The sequence below is a fragment of the Vipera berus genome (assembly GCF_964194415.1).
Source record: "Vipera berus genome assembly, chromosome: 3".
NCBI lineage: Eukaryota > Metazoa > Chordata > Lepidosauria > Squamata > Viperidae > Vipera > Vipera berus.
The window spans coordinates 2,347,122-2,367,452 of NC_138204.1; the positions used below are offsets into that span (position 1 = coordinate 2,347,122).

At 49.2% G+C, this 20,331-nt stretch overlaps 1 protein-coding gene and 1 long non-coding RNA gene across 4 annotated transcripts in view; one reads left to right on the top strand and one right to left on the bottom strand.

Annotated features, from left to right (window-relative positions):
- Positions 1-1,556: 1,556 nt before the first annotated feature.
- The window catches only part of TM9SF4 (transmembrane 9 superfamily member 4), a 45,284-nt gene continuing 26,509 nt past the window's right edge, over positions 1,557-20,331 (bottom strand). For all 3 annotated transcript variants that reach the window (XM_081323750.1, XM_081323751.1, XM_081323752.1), the window contains exons 9-18: positions 18,567-18,637; positions 15,363-15,495; positions 13,868-13,949; positions 13,685-13,760; positions 12,942-13,025; positions 10,388-10,563; positions 9,294-9,357; positions 6,966-7,085; positions 5,706-5,795; positions 1,557-3,699 (exon numbers count right to left, since the gene is read on the bottom strand). In XM_081323750.1, coding sequence (XP_081179876.1) covers positions 3,550-3,699; positions 5,706-5,795; positions 6,966-7,085; positions 9,294-9,357; positions 10,388-10,563; positions 12,942-13,025; positions 13,685-13,760; positions 13,868-13,949; positions 15,363-15,495; positions 18,567-18,637 — 1,046 coding nt within the window. In that variant the 3' untranslated portion in view covers positions 1,557-3,549. The remainder of the gene's footprint in view (positions 3,700-5,705; positions 5,796-6,965; positions 7,086-9,293; positions 9,358-10,387; positions 10,564-12,941; positions 13,026-13,684; positions 13,761-13,867; positions 13,950-15,362; positions 15,496-18,566; positions 18,638-20,331) is intronic.
- LOC308665732 lies at positions 12,956-18,853 on the top strand. The gene is made up of 3 exons (XR_014025946.1): positions 12,956-13,049; positions 17,217-17,431; positions 18,589-18,853. It is a non-coding gene; the product is annotated as an uncharacterized lncRNA (long non-coding RNA).

Below are 20,331 nucleotides of genomic sequence, written 5' to 3' on the forward strand. Positions count from 1 at the left end.
TTGATCACGTGACCCCGGGACACGACAACCATCGTAAATACGAGTCAGTTGCCAAGCGTCTGAATTTTGATCACGTGACCATGCTGCGATGGTCGCTACGTGTGAAAAATGGTCACAAGTCACTTCTTTCAGTGCCGTTGTAACTTTGAAGGGTCACTAAGTGAACCGTTGTAACTTGAGGACTACCTTTAAGGGTGTTTTTTTTGGCACGAGTTAATGGGCACATTTATGAGAACCAAAGAGATCGGATCTCTGTCTGTCTTGGTTCTTCTGGCGTTCTGATCTAGCCTGTCTTGCTTTGTGCCTGTCAAACGCAGGTCGTTCTCGACTTACGACTGTTCCTTGAGTGCCCGCTTGAAGTCACGACGGTGCTGAAAAAATAAGACAGGACTGTTTTTCACACGTAACGACTGTGGTGGCCTCCCCACGGGTGTGTGATCAAAATTCGGAGGCTTGGCAACTGACTCCTATTTCTGACGGTTGCCAAGTCCCGGTTGGCTCCCGTGATCCCCTTCTGTGACCTTCTGTCAATGGGGGAGGTAGATTCACTTAACGACCATGTTGCTCGCTTAACCACTGCCGTGATTCTGCGGCAAGAAAGGTCATAAAATGGAGCAGAACTCACTTAACAACGGTCTTGCTTCGCAATGGAAATTCTGGGTTCAAATATGAATCATAAGTCAAAGACATTTGGAAACACAACAGGAGCATCGTTCCCATCTAGATAAAAACCTGCTGGAGAAATTCTAGGAATAATAATAATAATAATAATAAATAATAATAAAAGAAGAAAAAGGAAGGAGAAGGAAGAAAAGAAGTAGTACTACTACTAGTAGTAGTAGTGGAAGGGATCTTGGAAGTCATCTAGTCCAACCCCCTAAGGCCTATACCAGGGGTCTTCAAACGACGCTTTCATGACTTGTGGACTTCAACTCCCAGAATTCCTGGCTGAGGAATTCTGGGAGCTGAAGTCCACAAGTCATCAAAGGGCCAAGTTTGAAGACCCCTGGCCTAGACTGTTTCAGACAAATGGCTGTCCAGCCATTTAAACCAGCAAAATTAATCCCTTGTACTCCAGGCAGCCTCTCTATTGTTTACCCCAGGATAGTGTTTGAGCAACTTTTGAGCTGTGCTGGCTGGGGAATTCTGGGAGTTGAAGTCCACCCAGCTCAAAGCTGCCCAGGTTGAGAATCACTGAACGCAGGAAGGCGGTTAGAGGGATCCCAACGCCTTTGCGGTCTGAATTCACTCCTCAATTCAGCATTTGCAAAAGGAGCAAAAGGCCCAGTACCGGTCCACGGACCGGTGTGTGTGTGTTGGGGACCCCTGGCTTAAACCACCCGGTGCCACCTAAGAAAGCGTCTTCTCTGCCTTACTCCCCTTGGAGGTGCAAATGCCATTTATCAATTAATTACCAAACATTTACCCAATTCAGCAAAGCCACCCATTTTTACAAACTTGACTTTACAGACCCAATTTCCCAACGATCAAATGAACCGTGCCTTGAAAATCGGATCGTGGCAGGCTGGGCTCCAAAAATACCTACCAAAGGCGCGTGGGAGAACAGAGCATTTATTTACATTTGGGCTCAAACAGTACAGAAAAAAATACAGCGGGGCTGGAGCAGATCCAGCGGGGCAGGGGAAAATGACCCACTCGAATCAAAGCCAAAGTTCACCCCCCCCCAGGAGTCCCTCGGCCCAACCGCGGTCCTGGCTGATGGGACCTCGGTGCGGTACGCGAGGAGACAGCCAGGAGCGGATAGCCAGTCTTCGGGCCTTGGGCAGAGACCCTTCACCCATCCAGGCAGGGCAAAAGCTGGGGAGGGGTGGGGGGGGGCAGAGGAAAGGAAGGGGCTGTTAAAAACAGAGGTCATAATTGGCGAGAGATGCATTTTGACCTCTTTTTTAAGATACGTTCACAGAAAATGGAAAGCTTCCTTTCCACACGACGCACGTAGGTTTCACCCTTAGGAGACCTCGGCTCCAAAATAATGGAAGTTGTATTTTAAAAAAAAAAAAATCCTCAGATTAAAACACTGTGAACTGCTCTAGAGGGCATTTTTGGGGACGGGTGGGGAAATTGCAACTTGTTTTTTTCTTCTTCGGCGGTCTTAAAAAAAACTCAACCAAACCCATTTTCCGTTCATACAGAAAAAAGAAAAAGAAAAATCCAAGTAGCGTCTTTAGTGGGGGGGGGGGGTTCGCCCCTCCAGCAACTCGATTTGGGGTGATTTTTTTGCAAACCCTCCAGCATAAGCAGAATGTCAAGAGTTTTCCAAATTGATTCCACCCCCCCCCCACACACACCAGTCAGCATCAGGATTAAGATTGGTGAGCCCGTGAATTAATCTCCCCGGCTCGTGTTCACAAATCTGGCGTTTGCACAGCGACGGATAAGAGAGACAGGACTGAATCTCTTTGATTTCGAAGGACCGAGCTGAACGGGGGGGGGGGGGGGGGAAGGACGTAGCTCTCGACGGGGCTGGCGGGCAAGGGGTGTGTGTGTGTGTGTGCGTGCGTGCAGGGGAAGGGAGCATGGTTTCAGAAATACCTGGAGAACCGGTGCCCTCGATTCCTTTCCAAAATGCAGAGTTGGCCCAAAGTCCTTCCTTTGCTCCCGCATGGCTAGAGTTCTTTCCGAGCCACGGATTCCTTGGCACACGAACATGGCAAAAATTGCTCATCTGTTTTTGTTTTTGGGGTGGGTTTTTTTTTTGGCTCAGGGTCTCTCACCTCATAATCCAGAAGGTTTTTTTGGGAGGGGGGAAAGGTCCAAATTTTTTTTTTCCCCCGAGCGTCGTCGTCCTCCAATTTGCTGACCTGTCCAGAGCCACAGTCCCGTTCTTCCTGTTAAAACTTGAGGTGCCGTCGCCTTCTCCATCCAGCTTTTCGGCGCAAAAGAGAGAGAGAGAGCGGGCGAGGAGGCAGGCCGGTGAGAAGATTAGACGGTTTGAAAGCCCCTTCGGAAAAATTGCACTTTTCTCTCGCTCAGAAAGAGTACGTCTGCAGCCTCGGAGAAGAAGAAGTTGCTGAAAACCAGGTTAATCCGAGAAAGGTCAGCAAACCAAGTTTTAGGCATCCTCCAGGCACGGCGGCACCCACCGTCTTCTCCCCAGCAAAAGGCGACGGGAGAATCGCTCCTCCTGATCGCTGCCATCGTGGGTGACCGGTCGGAAAGTAGACAGAGGAATATTCATCGAAAGGGATGGACTGGCGTTTTTGTTTTGTGTGTTTTGTGTTGTTGTTGTTTTTTAAAAAAATCCCTTAGATTCAGAATAGCGTAGAATTAAAAAGGTAAAGAATCTATACACCCTTCCCTCCAGGAGATTCCACCGATATTTTTGTGCCAAAAATTACATTCCAAGAGTTGAACTTTTTATTATTATTATTATTATTGTTGTTGTTATTTCCTGCGTCCTGCTCCCTAAGTTTTTTTTTTCTTTTTCTTTCCTCGGGAGAAACAGGAAAAAAAAGTTCCCCGCTTTCCTTCCTAAGAGGAAACCAAAGGCTGGTGCTGGCTCAGTGCCACCTGGGTGTGCCGGCACCTTCAGTCTATTTTCACCGCGGCGTAAATTTTGCGGACAAACATGTAGGCTGCATAGAAGCCGATGGTCCCGGTCAGGAGCCAGAAGGACAGCACCATGAGGGCCGTGTAGCCGAAATACAACAGGGAGGGGATGAATTCCACAATGTCCAGCTGGAAGAGAAGAAAAATGGAGTTAGGGGAGGGAAAATGAAGGGGAGGGGGGGGCTTCAGGGAGGCAAGGAAGGACCAGGGGGGACATGATAGCAGTCGTTCAATATTTGAGGGGCTGCCCCAAAGAAGAGGGGGGAGGGAGGGTCAACCTGTTCTCCAAAGCGCCTGAAGGCAGGACAAGAAGCAACGGATGGAAACTCATCAAGGAGAGAAGCAAGAAATAAGGTGGAATTTCTTGACAGTGAGAACAATCCGTGGAACAACCTGCCACCAGAAGCTGTGGGTGCTCCATCACTGGAGGTTTTCAAGAAGAGACTGGACAGCCATTTTCTGAAATGGTATAGGGTTTCCTGCCTGAGCAGGGGGTTGGACTAGAACAGGGGTCCCCAATCTGTGGGCCGCGGCCCCCGGGCTGTGGCCTATTAGCCCCCGGGCTGTGTGAATGGCCAGCTGGTGTGGGCGCGTGGGTGGGCATTGCGTCCCCACTCGTGCATCGCCACGAGCATCGTGGGCATTTGTGTCCCCACTTGCGCATCGCCACGAGCATTGTGGCCGTTCACGTCCCGACGTGCGAGCACTCACGTCCCCACACAGGTGAGTGCTCAGGGTCCCTCTTGCACGAACAATGCGTGTTCGCGCATACACACGCACGTGCGCCTGCGTTCACCTCCCGTAACACCATCCCTTCTTTCCCCCCTCTCCCCGCTCCGGACCGCCAGCCCTGAAAGTTTGGGGAAGTCTGGACTAGAAGACCTCCAGGGTCCCTTCAACGCTTCTTCTGAGGTGCTCAGAAGAATGTGGCCTCCCACTGATAATTACTGATGCCACGTAACTCTCTCCTCAGCTTGGACGGAGAGTTCTCAACTTATGACCAGTCCCAAACTTCAAAGTTACAACGGACACCCCCCCCCGCCCCCAAAGGAAGTTATGACCCAGATGCAAAGTGCCGACGTCCACCCCACGTGACTGCATTTCAGGTGCTCGGCAACGAGTTGCACTTTACAACTGTTTGCAGCATCCTGTGTTACATGACCACAATTTACAATGGTTTTTTTTGTTGTTGTTGTTTTGCCAGAAACTGGTGTTTAGTTGCAGTTCCGGCCAAAAATGCCCACGATGGACAATAGGTTCATTTAACGACTGTGAGTTTGCTTTACGACCGTTGCCTTCAGTTTACAACTGCTGCAAGAACGGTGGTAATCTCAAGCGCAATGGTGTGGTGACCCGCTTAACAACCCGCTTAACAATGCTGGGCTCAGTCACGGTCGTAAGTCGAGGACTCTCTATAAAGGGAGAGCAGACAGCCGTGCAAACTGTGAGCAGTCTGGGAGAGAGAGAGGGGCCATTCTGAATTGGGTAAAGAATAAAACAATAAAAAATAATACAATAATCAAATAAAATAAAATAATAAAATAAATTAAAATAACAATAAAATACTAAAATAAAAATAATAAAATAAAATAATAAAGTAAAATACATAAAATTAAAATACTAAAATAAAAATAATAAGATAAAATACTAAAATAAAATAATGAAAATAATAAAAATACTAAAATAAAACAAAAACAATAAAAATACTAAAATAAAATAAAAAAATAAAATAAAATACTAAAATAAAATAGTTAAAATAAAAATAAAATAAAATAAAAATACTAAAATAAAATAAAAATAAAATAATCAAATAAATTAAAATAACAATAAAATAAAATACTAAAATAAAAATAATAAAATAAAATAATAAAATAAAATACATGAAATTAAAATACTAAAATAAAAATAAGATAAAATAAAATACTAAAATAATAAATAAAAATGAAAATAATAAAAATACTAAAACAAAAAAACAATAAAAATACTAAAATAAAATAAAATAAATAAAAATACTAAAATAAAATAGTTAAAATAAAATAAAGATAAAATAAAAATACTAAAATAAAATAAAAATAAAATAAAAATACTAAAATAAAATAAAAATAAAAATAAAACCCTAAAATAAAAATGAGCACCTTATTCACGAAGTAGAAGACCGCGTAGATCAGCACGTAGAAGGCGGATCCTCCAGAGACCAAGAAGGTCCTCCACCACCACCGATAATCCTGCCAAAATAAGCAGACCCGCCTTGGATTACCTCTAGTTGCAACCGTTCATTTAGCGACCGTTCAAAGTTACAAAGGCAGTGAAAAAAAGTGACTGGCAACCGGTCCTCGCAGTTAGTGACCCTCGCAGCACCCCCATCAGGGGTCACTTGATCGAAATCCGGGCGCTTGGCAAACGGCATGTACCTATGAGGGTTGCAGTGTCCCTGGCTCACGTCACCACCGTCCGTGACCTTCCTGGACGGCTTCCAACTACCAAAATCAACAGGCAAAGCCAGATTCACTTAACGACCTCACAATTCCCTTAACGACTGCAGCGACTCACTTAAGAACGGTGGCAAAGAAAGGTCGTAAGAGCCCTGGTGGCGCCGTGGTTAGAAGGCAGGACTGCAGGTTGACTCTGCCCACAGCCTGGAGTTCAATCCTGACCGGCTCAAGGTTGATTCAGCCTTCTATCCTTCCGAGGTTGGTAAACTGAGGACCCAGATTGTTGGGGGGGAGGGGCAACAGGCTGACTCTGTAAACCACTGGAAAGCCCTGCGAAACGGTATATAACTCTAACTGCTCTTGCTATAAATGAGGCGCCAATAGCACTTAGTCTTATACATCACCCCGTGGCGCTTTACAGCGTGGTTTATAATGACAGCATTGTTGCCACGCTGCCCCCAACAATCTGGGTCCTCATTTTACCGAACTGGGAAGGATGGAGGAAGGCAGAGTCGACTTTGAGCCAGTGAGAATCGAACTGCTGGCAGTCGGCAGAGTTAACCTGCAATGTGGCATTCTAACTACATCGCTATCCAACATCCCCACCCTCAGAGAGCACCAAGGACCCCACAGTTATCTTCCTCCTCCTCCTCCTCCTCCTCCCTTCTAGCACTGATGATGTTCCCTACTTGGGTCACGAAACGTCTGCAAGAAAACCACCCAGCTCAGAGAGCACTCAGGACCCCACATTTCAACCCTACCAGTATCCTCTTCTACTGGGTCTCCCACTGCGATGGTGAATACTTTCTCTCCGACTTCCTTCTCTGGGTCCCAATCCGCACCCCTAACTCTGCAGGACACAGACCCTTTGCTGCACCTCGGAGGCCTGAGACTCTGGGTCCGTGGCACACCCGGGTTCCCCAACCCTGTGACCCGCCCCTTGTCCCCCCCCCCCCACTTTACCTCAGCGCAGAGCTGGAAGTACACCATGACGATGCTGATCTGGGAACAGGAGACCACCAGGATGATGAACACCAGGAATAAGAAGCCAAAGAGGTAGTAGAACTGATTCTCCCAGATGGCCTGGATCGAAGAAAGACCCGCAGATACTCAGGATCTTGGTTATGACCTTTAAAGCCGGGCGACCTGAGGAACTATCACCCCCTTGAGTGGAAACATTTATACTGGTCCTTTGCATCCTTTTAGAGTGTCGTTGAGGCCACCTGGAAGTTTTTCTGTGTCCTCAAGTTGTCCCAAAGCTGCTTTTCCACGAGGCAACTGGACTGTTTTTCTTTGAAGACGTTTCACTCCTCATCCGAGAAGCTTCTTCAGGTTCTGACTGGATGATGGGGAAGGGGAGGATTTATACTCCTTGCAGACAGCTGGTCATTTGCCTTCTTTTAGAGCAGACATGTCAAACACAAGGCCCGGGGGCCGGATCCGGCCCGCAAAGTGGTTTCATGTGGCCCGCAAAGCCATCCTGGAAACAGTGAGGGAATGGCTGCCGCTGCCTGGGCCCTGGCCCAGAGACCCTCCTCTTGCCAGAGACCCCCAGATCTGTCCCACTCCTGCCCAGACCCCCATAGGCACCCTTGATGCAAACGATGTAGAGCTGGCCATGCCCACCCAGTAGGCCATATGCACTCTAGCCACACCCACCCAGTAGGCCACGCCCACCCTGGCCATACCCACCCGGCCCCGAGGGCAACCGCAATGCTGATGTGGCCCTCAATGAAATTGAGTTTGACACCCGTTTTAGAGAGTCGTTGAGGCCACTTGGAGGTTTACCTGTGTCCTCAGGGTCACCCGAGTGGTGCAAATGGGTGGGGAGCCTTCTTGGAACGTTCTCAAGAGGCCATCTGGGTCAAAACTGAACGGCCCTCCCTCAACAGAGGGGGAGGGACACAACATCATCTATCTCCAGTCTACAACGCAGACCTTCCAGGAAGGCTCCCCACCCATTTGCACCACTCCGGTGACCCTGAGGACACATACAAACCTCCACGTGGTCTCAACGACGCTCTGAAAGAAGGCAAAGGACCAGCTGTCTGCAAGGAGTATAAATCCTCCCCTTCCCCACCATCCAGTCAGAACCTGAAGAAGCTTCTGGGATGGGAAGCAAAACCTCTTCAAAGAAAAACAGCCCAGTCGCCTCCTGAAAAAGCAACAGTTTGGGACAACTGAGGACACAAACAAACCTCCAGGTGGCCTCAACGACTCTCTAAAAGGAGGCAAAGGACCGGCTGTCCGCAGGGAGTATAAATCTCGGATGAGAGAAACGTCTTCCAAGAGGGGGGGGGAAAGGGGGGGAGACAAAAGGAAGCACCTTTGGGACAACCACGACCTGGATGATGGAGAATCTCCCTAGAGATCTCACCCCCTTGTCCCACTCTAGTAGGACCCAGTTGGCCAAGGATTCTTTCCTGCTGTGGCCCTTGTCCTTTGGAGCACGGTGCCCCTCAAGGTGAGATCCACACAGACCCTCCTCTTCCGATCGGCCTGGGGTCCGGACGGGCCAGTTGCACGCTGGAGGGAGTCAGTGGGTGAAAAACAACTCACCATCATCCCACTGTAGGCTAATTTTATTGATTTTAATGTGAATACAGGTAGCCCTGGACTAAGGACGGTTCGTCGAATGGCCATCCAAAGTCCCAATGGCACTGAAGAAACGGACTTACGACCGCTTCTCACTTACGACCGTTGCAGCGTCCCCCGGGGTCACGTAATCAAAATCCGGCTGCTTGGCAACTGGCTCATATTTACGACGGTTTGCACTGTCCCGTGTGTGTGTGTGTGTGTGTGTGTGTGTGTTTGTCTGTCATGTGATCCCCCTTTTGCAATCTTCCGACCAGCAAAGTCGACAGGGGAAGCCAGGTTCACTTTAACGACCGTGAGACCCGCTTAACAATTGCTACAAATCGCTTAACTGGTACAAGGGAGGTGGTTAAAAACGGGGCCAAATTCACAGGTATCTCGCTTAGCAACGTCAACGTGGTTGTAAGACGAGCACTGCCTGTCCTTCGTAGGTTTGGTTTTTTAAAAAAATCCTGCTGTAAGCTGCTCCGAGTCTCTTGCTGACGAGACAGTCAGCGTATAAATTGAACGATTCGCTAACCAAAATAGAGAAGAACTTGTGTGGGACGCTGAGACAAGTCTGCAGCCGTCTCCCCGAGCAGAGGGTGTTATAGGAAGCACCATGCTGGGTTGTGAGTTCTCGGTCTGGGCAAGGAATATTTCGCATTAAAGGCGCAAAGCAGCTGGGAACCGGGGGGTGGGGAGCACAGAACTTACGCTGAAAATGAAGAAAAGTTCGATAAACATGGCACCAAAAGGCAGAATTCCAGCCATCAGGATCCTAGGAAGGGAGGGAGGGAGGAGAAACAGTTATTAGGGAAGCCTGTGATGTTGTTCGAACGGATCATTAAAATAAAACCAGTAAAATAAAATGTTGCTATCCTGTTTATAAAAATAATAATAAAGTTGGAAGGGACCTTGGAGGTCATCTAGTCCAACCCCCTGCTCAGGCAGGAAACCCTATACCATTTCAGACAAATGGCTGTCCAGCCTCTTTTAAAAACCTCCAGTGTTGGAGCATTCACCACTTCTGGAGGCAAGGAGTTCCACTGATTAATTGTCCTCACTGTCAGGAAGTTTCTCCTTAGTTCTAGGTTGCTTCTCTCCTTGATTAGTTTCCCACCGTTGCTTCTTATCCTGGCTGGCTTTGGAGAGTAGCTTGACTCCCTCTTCTTTGTGGCAACCCCTCAAATATTGGAATGCTGCTATCCTGTCCCCCCTGGTCCTTCTCTTCATTAAACTACACATACCCAATTCCAGCAACTGTTCCTTGTATGTTTTAGCCTCCAGTCCCCTAATCATCTTTGTTGCTCTTCTCTGCACTCTTTCTAGAGTCTCAACATCTTTTTTACATTGTGGTGACCAAAGCTGGATGCAGTATTCCAGGTGTGGCCTTACCAAGGCCTTGTAAAGTGGTATTAACACTCCACATGATCTTGATTCTATCCCTCTGTTAATGCAGCCTAGCACTGTGTTGGCTTTTTTGGCAGCTGCTGCACACGGCTGGCTCCTATTTAAGGGATGGTCCACTATTTAAATGAATAAAACTGCTATTTATTATCCTGTTTATATCAGGGGTCTTCAAACGTGGCCCTTTTATGACTTGTGGAATTCTGGGAGTTGAAGTCCACAAGTCATAAAAGGGCCAAGTTTGAAGACCCCTGGCTTAAATAAATAAACTCCTATTTTATTATCCTCACTTTAACAACACACAAGGCTTTTCTGAACTCGGATCAGTACGCAGCTAGGTAGAGTAATTCTACTCTACTTCCTATCCCCAACTTGCAATGAGGCCGGCTTAGAAGACTCACCCCACAAAGCGATTCATGTACCACCTCTGCTCCGGGATCTGCCTTGGGATCTGATTGGTCCGCACGGGATTGTCGTAAGGTTGCTTGCGGAAGCCGAAGTAGTAGCCCAGGTACACCAGGGGCAAGGAAATCCCGAACCACATGCAGAGCAGAGCCACCATGGTGGGGAACGGGACCTGGAAGGCAGAGCCAGACGCTCAGACCAGGGGTCTTCAAACCTGGCCATTTTATGACTTCTGGACTTCAACTCCCAGAATTCCTCAGCCAGGCATGCTGGCTGAGGAATTCTGGGAGTTGTGGTCCACAAGCAGGGGTCTTCAAACTTGGCCCTTTTATGACAACTGGACTTTTTGTTGAATAGAATAGAATAGAATAATAGAATAGAATAGAATAGAATAGAATAGAATAGAATAGAATAGAATAGAATAGAATAGAATCATGGAATGGAATAGAATAGAATAGAATAGAATAGAATAGAATAGAATAGAATAGAATAGAATAGAATAGAATAGAATCATGGAAGAGAATAGAATAGAATAGCAGCTGGAAGGGACCTTAGAGGTCTTCTAGTCCAGCTCCCCACTCAAGCAGGAGAACCTAGACCATCTCAGACAAGTGACTGTCCAGTCTCTTCTTAAAAACCTCCAGCGATGCAGCGCCCATGATTTCTGGTGGCAAGCCGTTCCACTGGTTGATTGTCCTCACTGTCAGGAAGTTTCTCCTCAATTCCAGGTTGCTTCTCTCTTTGGTCAGTTTCCATCCGTTGTTTCTCATCCTTCCCTCTGGTGCTTTGGAGAATAATTTGACCCCCTCCTCTTCCTTGTGGCAGCCCCTCAGATATCGTGTCTCCCTTATTTCTTGTTTTCTTTAGACTAGCCAAATTTCTCACCCCAGAAGCTTCTTCAGCTCTGACTGAACGGTGGAAGATGGAAGGATTTATATTCATTGCAGTCATCCGGTCATTTGTACTCTCTCTGAGAGTCGCTGAGGCCACCTGGAGGTTTACCTGCGTCCTCAGGGTCACCTGAGCGGTGCAAGGGCTTTTTTGTAGACAGCAGACAGGCTATTATCTCCCTCCCCCTCTGCTGAGAGAGGAGACCCAGACGGCCTCAACAGCTCTCAGAGAGCGTGCAGACAACCAAATGGCTGCAAAGAAACATGATCCTTCCATCCTGCCCTCTCCTCACCCCCCACCACCCCTGCCAGAACCAAGGAAGCTTCTCGGTTGAGAAGCGAAACGTCTTCAAGGAAACCGGCACATTGGGGAAACAAAACCGCCGCTTCATAAGCACGTGGCACAAGCTAGGAGGAGAAAGCCATCAGGATGAGATTCAGCTGTCCATCTGCATTTCAGAGATCTTTTGAAGACAGCAAATCCACCTTTTGGACAGAGAAGGCCGCTGGTTTGAAAGAGGGCTCCAAGAGGCCATCTAGCTCACAGGTCCCCAACCTTTTGGGCACCAGGGACCGGTTCCGTGGAGAAAGGTTTTTCCACAGACCGGAGAGTGCGTGGTTTTGTGTGCTGCCTGCATCCCACGGATGGGGCTTTGCTTGTTTGTGTGGACCGGTTGCTGACATGCCACGGCCCGGTACCTGTTCTGTCCCAGCCTACGTGAGTCCTTGTTCTGCTCAGAAGGAGAAACCCCTCTTCCAAGAAACAGATAGGAACCGCAAAAAAAAACCCAACCCCTTTTATTCTCACAGACCTGAGTCAACGTCCAAGGCGAACGAACTCAGTCCACAGAAACTCCATCCTCAACATGAACGGCTGCCTTTGGCAACCAGCACCTCCCACACCTCCCCTTTTATAATGCAGCCCAGGTGTGGCTTCCTAATGCCTTCTCCTTTGACTTTGGAGCCGCTCCACTGCATCCCTCTGTTCTACTTGCTTCTCTTGCCGGCGCTTTCGTGCATCCTGAATATCTCCCAGCTGTGCTTCATCGCTGCCCAACTCAGGCTCCCAGCACAGCTGTGTCACAGCCTGAGCGTGAGTAGAGGGGCCGGGCTCCTCGTCCGACTGTGAGTCTCGGAGCTCCTCAGAGCCTTCCTCTGACTCTGATGTCACTCCAGGACCCTCCTCCTCCTCCTCCTCTGATTCTTCAGACTCAGCTGCCGGATCCACTGGCTGGCAAGTAATCATAACAGTACCAGTCCACGAAGCGGGGTTGGGGAGCCCTGATCTAGATCAAAATTAAAGGGCCCTCTCTCAACAGAGGGGGAGGGATACAACGTCATCTATCTCTGGTCTACAACACACCCCTTGCAGTGATTCCAAGAAGGCTCCACACACACATGCACCACTCAGGTGACCCTGAGGACACAAGAAAACCCCCAGGTGGCCTCAACGACTCTCAGAGAGAGTACAAATGACCAGCTGTCTGCAAGGAGCATACATTCCCCACCATTCGGTCAGAACTGAAGAAGCTCCTGGGATGAGAAGCGAAACATCTTCAAGGAAAAACAAGAAAATCCAGTTGCCTCCTGAGAAAGCACCTTTGAGATTTCTCTCTCAGACCCACATCACAGAGAGGAGTAAACCACAGGTGAGACCTACCGCCCCCGAGGAGTGTTTGCCCCAGATGAAACAATTCAGGATGAAGCATATGCCAAAGACGACCCCGGGATACAGCATGGCGGTCTGCGAGGCAAAGAATAAACCAAGGTTAGTGGGCTCCAGCTGCGGAGATCTTCTGGGGCCACCCCTGTTTGTGTGCCAGGCAGCCAAAGGGCTCCAATTCTTCTTTCCCCAATGCTTAAGTCAGCATGAAGAACGGAGCAAGTACAGGGAGTCCTAGGCCAGGGGTAGGCAACCTTGGCTCTTTTATGACTCGTGGACTTCAACTCCCAGAATTCCTGAGCCGGCATGGGGGAACTATGGCCCCTTCATGACTCGTGGACTTCAACTCCCAGAATTCCTGAGCCGGCATGGGGAAACTATGGCCCCCTCATGACTTGCGGACTTCAACTCCCAGAATTCCTGAGCCAGCATGGCTCAGCTTGGAAACCTCTCCCTTTTGCCTCAGCATGGCTGGCTCAGGAATTCTGGGAGTTGAAGTCCACCAGTCATAAAAGAGCCAAGGTGGCCTACCCTTGTCCTAGACCTATGACACACAATTTAGCCCAGAGGTTGTGTTGCTAAACGAGACAGTTACGTGAGTCACTTGCAACAAGCTTTCCCCAAGGGATTTCCTCTTCCTGTCCAGCCCCAGTTAGGCCCCACCTTTTTGTCCTGACCTAGAGCCCCCCCCCAAAAAAACCCCTTCCCCCTCCCCACCCAGAGGCAGCAGCTCCACTCACGCAGAAGGCCCCTTTCTTCCACCGATGCCCTTTGAGGGTGCGGTACAAACGGCCGGCCGAGAATCCCCCGAAGACCCTGTGCGCCAGGCAGGGGAGCGAAGAGAGAGCAGGGTTACTCCCCTCCCTTTCCAGACCCCTCGGCCCCCCGGGAGAAAGGGGGGGGCAGGCAGCAACTGCACTCACCCCATGAACATGAAGAGGAAGCAGGCGGTGGTCATCAGAGCCCCCCGGCTGGAGGGAGACAGCATCCCCAGCATGGCCACAACTGGAGAGCAAGAGGGAAGCGTCAGGGTTTTGCAAAAGGCTGCTCTCCTCGGGGTCGCACAAAGCCGCGGGCGGGCCAGGATCCGTTCCTCTGGGAGGTGTTCTTTTCCCCCCCAACCCCCCCCAAACCAGCTGCAATTCAAAGCCTGTATTTCTACGTGCAGAAGCCTTCAGGCTATGTTGGGAGGTCTGGCGGTCCCATTGAGGTGGAACGCCGCAACCCGCTGAAGAAGTAGGCCCGGGAATCCCAGGGAGAAAGAGAGGGGAGTGGGCACAGCAGCCGAGGCAACGCGCGGTGGGTGGCAAACGAGACGGGCAGGACCAGAAGGGATGCAGGGAAGGATAAGGGATTTCTAGGGGAGCCTTGTCAAGATATTGATCTGGCAGCTAACCAGCTTCTGGAGTGTGGGATGTAAGATGTAATGTAAGGATGAGAATGACTCAGCAGGGTCTGTGTCTCTTTAAGAGCCTTTGTGTAAAGGGAAGACTCTGCTGGTGGATTCTCTCTCTTCTGTTTCCTGCTGTAATTGTGGTTTGTTGGATCCTGCTGTATTAGCACATGTATTATTCTGTTCCTGGTGCATAATATTGTAAATAGTGTAAGATAAGCCACCATTTAATATAGACCACTGTTTACTGTGTTTACTCCTGGGTTATCTCGCACAATAAGACTGTACGTGCTCTGACAAAGCCTGTTTGGTGTCGTGGTGATGATGCTGGCCTAGAAACCAGGCGACAGAGTTCTAGTTCCACACACGGGCAGGCAGATGCAACAGGGAATGGAAGTGGAGATGGATATCTTGATGGGAAGGGAAGGGGAGGATTAGTAAAGGAGGATTAGTAAAGAGGAAGGGAAGGGAGGAGAATGAGAAGGAAGGGAGATGGAAATAGGAGGAGGAGGAGGAGGAGGAGAATGAGTAGAGAAGAGGAAGAGGAGGTGGAGAAGTAGAGAGAAGAGGAAGGGAAGTAGACAGGAGGAGGATAAGTAGAGAGGATAAGTAGAGGAGAAGGAGGAGGATAAGTAGAGAAGAGCAGGAGGAGTAGAGGAGGATAAGTAGAGAGGAGGAGGAGAAGTAGAGAAGAGGAGAAGTAGAGGATGATAAGTAGAGAGGAGGAGAAGTAGAGGATGTTAAGTAGAGAGGAGGAGGATGTAGAGAAGAGGAGGAGGAGGAGGAGAGGAAGGGCACAGAGGGGCATCATGCTTGTGTTTTGGAAGCAGCGCTGAGGTCCCTTGGGGCCACAAAGCCCAGGCAAGCAGGTGGCTGCGTGCCTGGAGGAGTCGGCAGCTGCCATTTTGTGCCCCTGGAAGAGGCCGGGAAAGAAGACCGGCGGGGGACTAAGTGCCCGGCTCTGCCCGGGTTTTGAGATCCCCCGGCCTCTCCATGTGGGGAAACGCCTGCCGGGCCGTACTCACAAATCACAATCAGGATCATGCAGAAGAGCTGGATGCCGGAGCCCAGCAGGGAACTGAGGATCATGGGATACTGTGGAGGCCGGAAGACGTCCCCGTGCACCAACTTCCACCCGGATTCCTCCATGGTGTCTTCCTGCAGGGGGGGAAAGAGGGCCACACGGTGAGCCGGCAGCCTGCGACAAACCTCCCCTTTTTACACATTTACTTTTTTACACACACACACACACACACACACAAGTCATGCTTGTCCCAGAGGTGCTTTTTGTCCAAAAAGGCAACTGGACTTTCTTGGGTTTGGGTTTTTTCCCCCCTTTTCTTTTGGAAACCTTTCGCTTCTCATCCGAAGAAGCTTCTTCAGTTCTAACTGACGCCAGGGGAAGGGTAGGATTAAATGAATGAATGAACGAACAAACATAGTCCCCTGACTTACAGCAGTTCATTTAGTGACTGCTTTTCACACGACCGTTGCAGCATCCCCCACAGGATCGCGTGATTTACATTCGGACACTTGGCAACGGACTCGTACTTATGACGGTCGCAGCGTCCCGGGGTCACGTGATCCCCTTTTGTGACTTTCTGACCGGCACAGTCGACGGGGGAAGCCAGATTCGCTTAATGACCGTGTGACCAACTTAACAGCTGGGGTGATTCACTTTGGGGCAAGATTCACTTAAGAAACATCTCGCTTAGCGACATAACAATTCTGGGCTCAACCGTGGTCCTATGTTGAGGACTACCTTCCATTCATTTCCATTTATAGCCAGTCCTTCCATTTGCAGTAGTGGCCAAAATTGTGGAAACCTTTGGGAAAAGTGTATTTGTGAGGTTTGGTGGCTAATAATAACACCACTTTTTTTTTTGGAGTAGTACCATAAAATTAAGGGACGCGGTGGCTCAGTGGGTTAGGACGCTGAGCTTGTCAATCAGAAGGTCCGCAGTTTGGCGGGTCGAATCCCGAGTGCCGCGTAGCAGAGTGAGCACCTGTTACTCGTCCCAGCTTCTGCCAACCTAGCAGTTCGAAAGCACGTAAAAAATGCAAGCAGAAAAATAGGGACCACTCCGGTGGGAAGGTAACAGCGTTCCGTGCGCCTTTGGCGTCTAGTCATGCCGGCCACATGACCACGGAGACGTCCTCGGACAAGCGCTCGCTCTTTGGCTTTGAAACGGAGATGAGCACCGGCCCCTAGAGTCGGAAACGACTAGCACGCACGTGCGGGGGAACCTTTACCTTTATCATAAAATTATATATGAATGGAAAGATAATTTAACGAAGAATGTAACGCAACGTAGTTTGCTCAATTATCTGTACTGTATTCTCTGAAAAGTGATAGCCAAATAACCAGAAAAAGGAAGCACAACTTGCTCAGGTTGATCTCAGGTAGCTTTCCTTCATCCGATTGTAGCCAATGAGCGTGAGTGTTGAGAGAGCCAATCAGGTGTCATCTTGCTTTGACAATGAGCCAATCAGATCACAGTAGGATCCGGTTATTGATGTTGTGTATTGAAGCTGGGAGGAGGACATTTGTCAGTGTGTTATATGATCGTGTTATACGATCGCTGTCAAGTCGGCTGGGTTTTTTTTTGTGTGTGTTCTTTGATTTAGTGAGCTTGCAAAACGCGATAAAATTAAAGTAGTGGTGCAAAGAGTTGAACGGTCGCCCAGAAAGTCATGTAAAACAGTATTACTAAGTGAACGAGGCTGCAGTTGTAAAGAAATTAGAAGGGAAACGGGTGGAAACGTAACCAAAAATGGCGTTTCTACCGTACACTTTCCCCAAAAGGTTTCCACAATTCTGGCCACTAGTGTATATCCTTCCAATAAGTAAATCAGCAAATCCTCCCGTTCCCCTCCAGCCAGTCAGAACCGAAGAAGCTTCTCGGGATGAGAAGCGAAACATTTTCAAAGGAAAAAACGACAACCCAAGAAAGGCCAATTTGCCTTTAGGGGAAAAAAAGCACCTCCGGGACACCCCAATTCTGCTGCAGTCCAGCCAGCCTGCCTCTGGAACACCCCGTTTCTGGCAAGACACAAGGACGTATTGCTGAGATGCTCCTGAACTGAGTTACAGGTAAGTCCTCGACTTATGACCGGTTGCTTAATGACCGCTCAAACCTACGACAGACCCTCCCTCCCTCCCTCCCTCCCTCCTCCCAACATGCTTAAACCACCCAGTTCTGAAGTGCCAAGGGCTGTGGTCGCATGACGTATTTCAGGCCCACGGCAACCAGCCCCCATTTTATGTCCTTTCACAGCATCGCAGGATCACGTGACCCGTGAGTTAGGCAAGTTTTTGCCAAAAACTGTTCACAACTACCGTGTTTTCCCATAAATAAAGCCCTGGGCCTAATTTTTGGGGATGGGCCTAATATAAGCCCTACCCCAAAAATAAGGCCGGTGTGCATGTGTGTGTGTGTGTGTGCATGCGTGTGGCCAGCACAAACAGCGGTGAGCATGCAGGGGCCGACAGTGTCCAGCTGAACCCAACGGAAACTTCATCTGCTTGTGAATGGGGTGCTCCGTCTCCGAGCAGCCCATTTGCAAGCCGATGAAGCTTCTAGTCTCCATAATTTCTCCGTCCGGGCAGAAAGTGTTTGGGCACCTGGAAATAAAATGTTCCCTTTCCCAATGCCCTTTAGGTGCCCATAGGTGTCTGCGATACACCTATCATCCCTTTCTCAACAAATGGAGCCTAGGATCGTCTCTATTTAGAGCAGGGGTCTTTAAACTTGTCCCTTTTATGACGGGTGGACTTCAACTCCCAGAAATCCTCAGCCAGGAATCCTGGGAATTGAAGTCCACAAGCCTTAAAGTTGCCGAGTTTGGAGACCCCTGTTCTAATGCAATCAACTTCCTCTGGTTGTTAGTTCACAACGAGGAAGCCTGTGTAGGCCAGGGGTCTTTAAACGTGGCCCTTTCATGACGGGTGGACTTCAACTCCCAGAATTCCTCAGCCAGCGTGCCTGGCTAAGGAACTCTGTGGGTTGAAGTCCACCCGTCATCAAAGGGCCAGGTTTGAAGACCCCTGATTTAGAGGTTTAAGGTCAGTCAGATGGCTCTCGACCCAAACCAGGAAGCAGGAAAATCCTTCAGGAGCTTCTCTCAACTGCAAGAGAAGCCTCCATCCTTTGCCAGTGCTCCCCCCAACGCCTGCCCCCCCCCGAGACAGAGAGCCCCATCCCTGCCGCAGAACAAGCTTAACGTACAATGTCGTCTTCCTTGTTGTAGTTGGCAATGTCTTTCCGGAGAGTCCGGATGATAATCATGCTGAGAATGCCTGCAAAAGAGAAAGCCAGGAAGAAGTAGGTCTGCCCCCCATCCGAGGCGCTCCAGGAGGGGCAGCCATGCTGCAGCTTCCCAGCCGATCCTGAAGCGCCACTGCCGGTGCTCACGACTGAGATAGGTCGTTAAATGGATATGCCGCCCGTCTTGGCATCAGGGGGCCCCACGCAGTTCAGAAGAGAAAAACAACACTATCAAACAAATAAAATGTGCTGGGGGGGAGGAGGAGGAGGAGTGAGGGGTCTTTGGTGCCCTCTGAGCTTGGCTGTTTTCTTGCAGAGATTTCATGACCCAACTAGGTAACTTCATCAATGCTAGAAGGGAGAGGGGCTTGAAGAGAGGAGAAGAGGAGGAGGGAAGGGAGGAGGGAAGGAAGGAAGGAAGGAAGGAAGGAAGGAAGGAAGGAAGGAAGGAAGGAAGAAAGAAAGAAAGAAAGAAAGAAAGAAAGAAAGAAAGAAAGAAAGAAAGAAAGAAGAAATGAAAGGATTATGGGGTCCTTGGTGCCCTCTGAGCTTGATGGTTTTCTTGCAGACATTTCATTACCCAACAGGGTAACATCATCAATGCTAGAAGGGAGGTGAGTGCGTGGAGAGGAGGAGGAGGAGGAGGAGGACTTTGGGGTCCTTGGTGCTCTCTGAGCTTTATTGTTTTCTTGCAGACATTTCATTACCCAACTAGGTAACATCATCAGTGCTAGAAGGGGGGTGGAGGAGGAGGAGGAGGAGGAGGACTGTGGGGTCCTTGGTGCTCTCTAAGCTTTATTGTTTTCTTGCAGACATTTCATTACCCAACTAGGGAACGTTATCAGTGCTAGAAGGGAAGGGGGTTGGTGTAGGGCAGGAGGAGGAGGAAGGAGGAGGTTGCAGTGATGGAGGAGGAGGAGGAGGAAGAGGAGGAGGAGAAGGAGGAGGAGGACTGTGGGGTCCTTGGTGCCCTCTGAGCTTGATGGTTTTTTTGCAGACCTTTCATGACCCAGCTAGGGAACATCATCAGGGCTAGAAGGGAGATGGAGGAGGAGGAGGAGAACTGTGGGGTCCTTAGTGATCTCTTGAGCTCAGTTTTCTGGCAGACGTTTCATGACCCAAGTAGGTAACATCATCAGTGCTAGAAGGGAGGTGAGTGTGTGGAGAGGAGGAAGAGGAAGAGGAGGAGGAGGAGGAGGAGAACGATGACTGTATAGTCCCTGGTGCTCTCTGAGATTGATTTCTTGCAAACGTTTCATGACCCAACTGGGTAACATCATCAGTGCTAGCAACCAGCTCAAAGACCACCAAGGACCCCGCCGTTCAACCCTGAGCTACAAATATTCTCTCAGTAAACATTAAAACATGAAGACAATAAACATTAAAGCTTAACAAAGATGGCTAAGGAAGGAAGAAATACACCAGGAGGTGGAGGCAGAATCCCCTCCGAAGCCATTAACCACCTCCAGGAGGGAATATCATCAATGAAGTAATTAATTAATTAACATCCATCTGTTATGCCATCCCTGCATCTCAGGGGCTGCTGTTTGAGGTATCCGCCTTCCTGTTTTTTTTTTCCAGCACATGGGTGTTCACCAACAATTTACTCCTACGTAAACCACTAGTTTCCTCAGTGCAGTGCTTGATGTTTGGGTCCTTTGGCTTAATGAAAGATCCCCAGGCTTTCAAATGCTCTCAAGTCTCCAACCTTGGCAACTTTAAGACA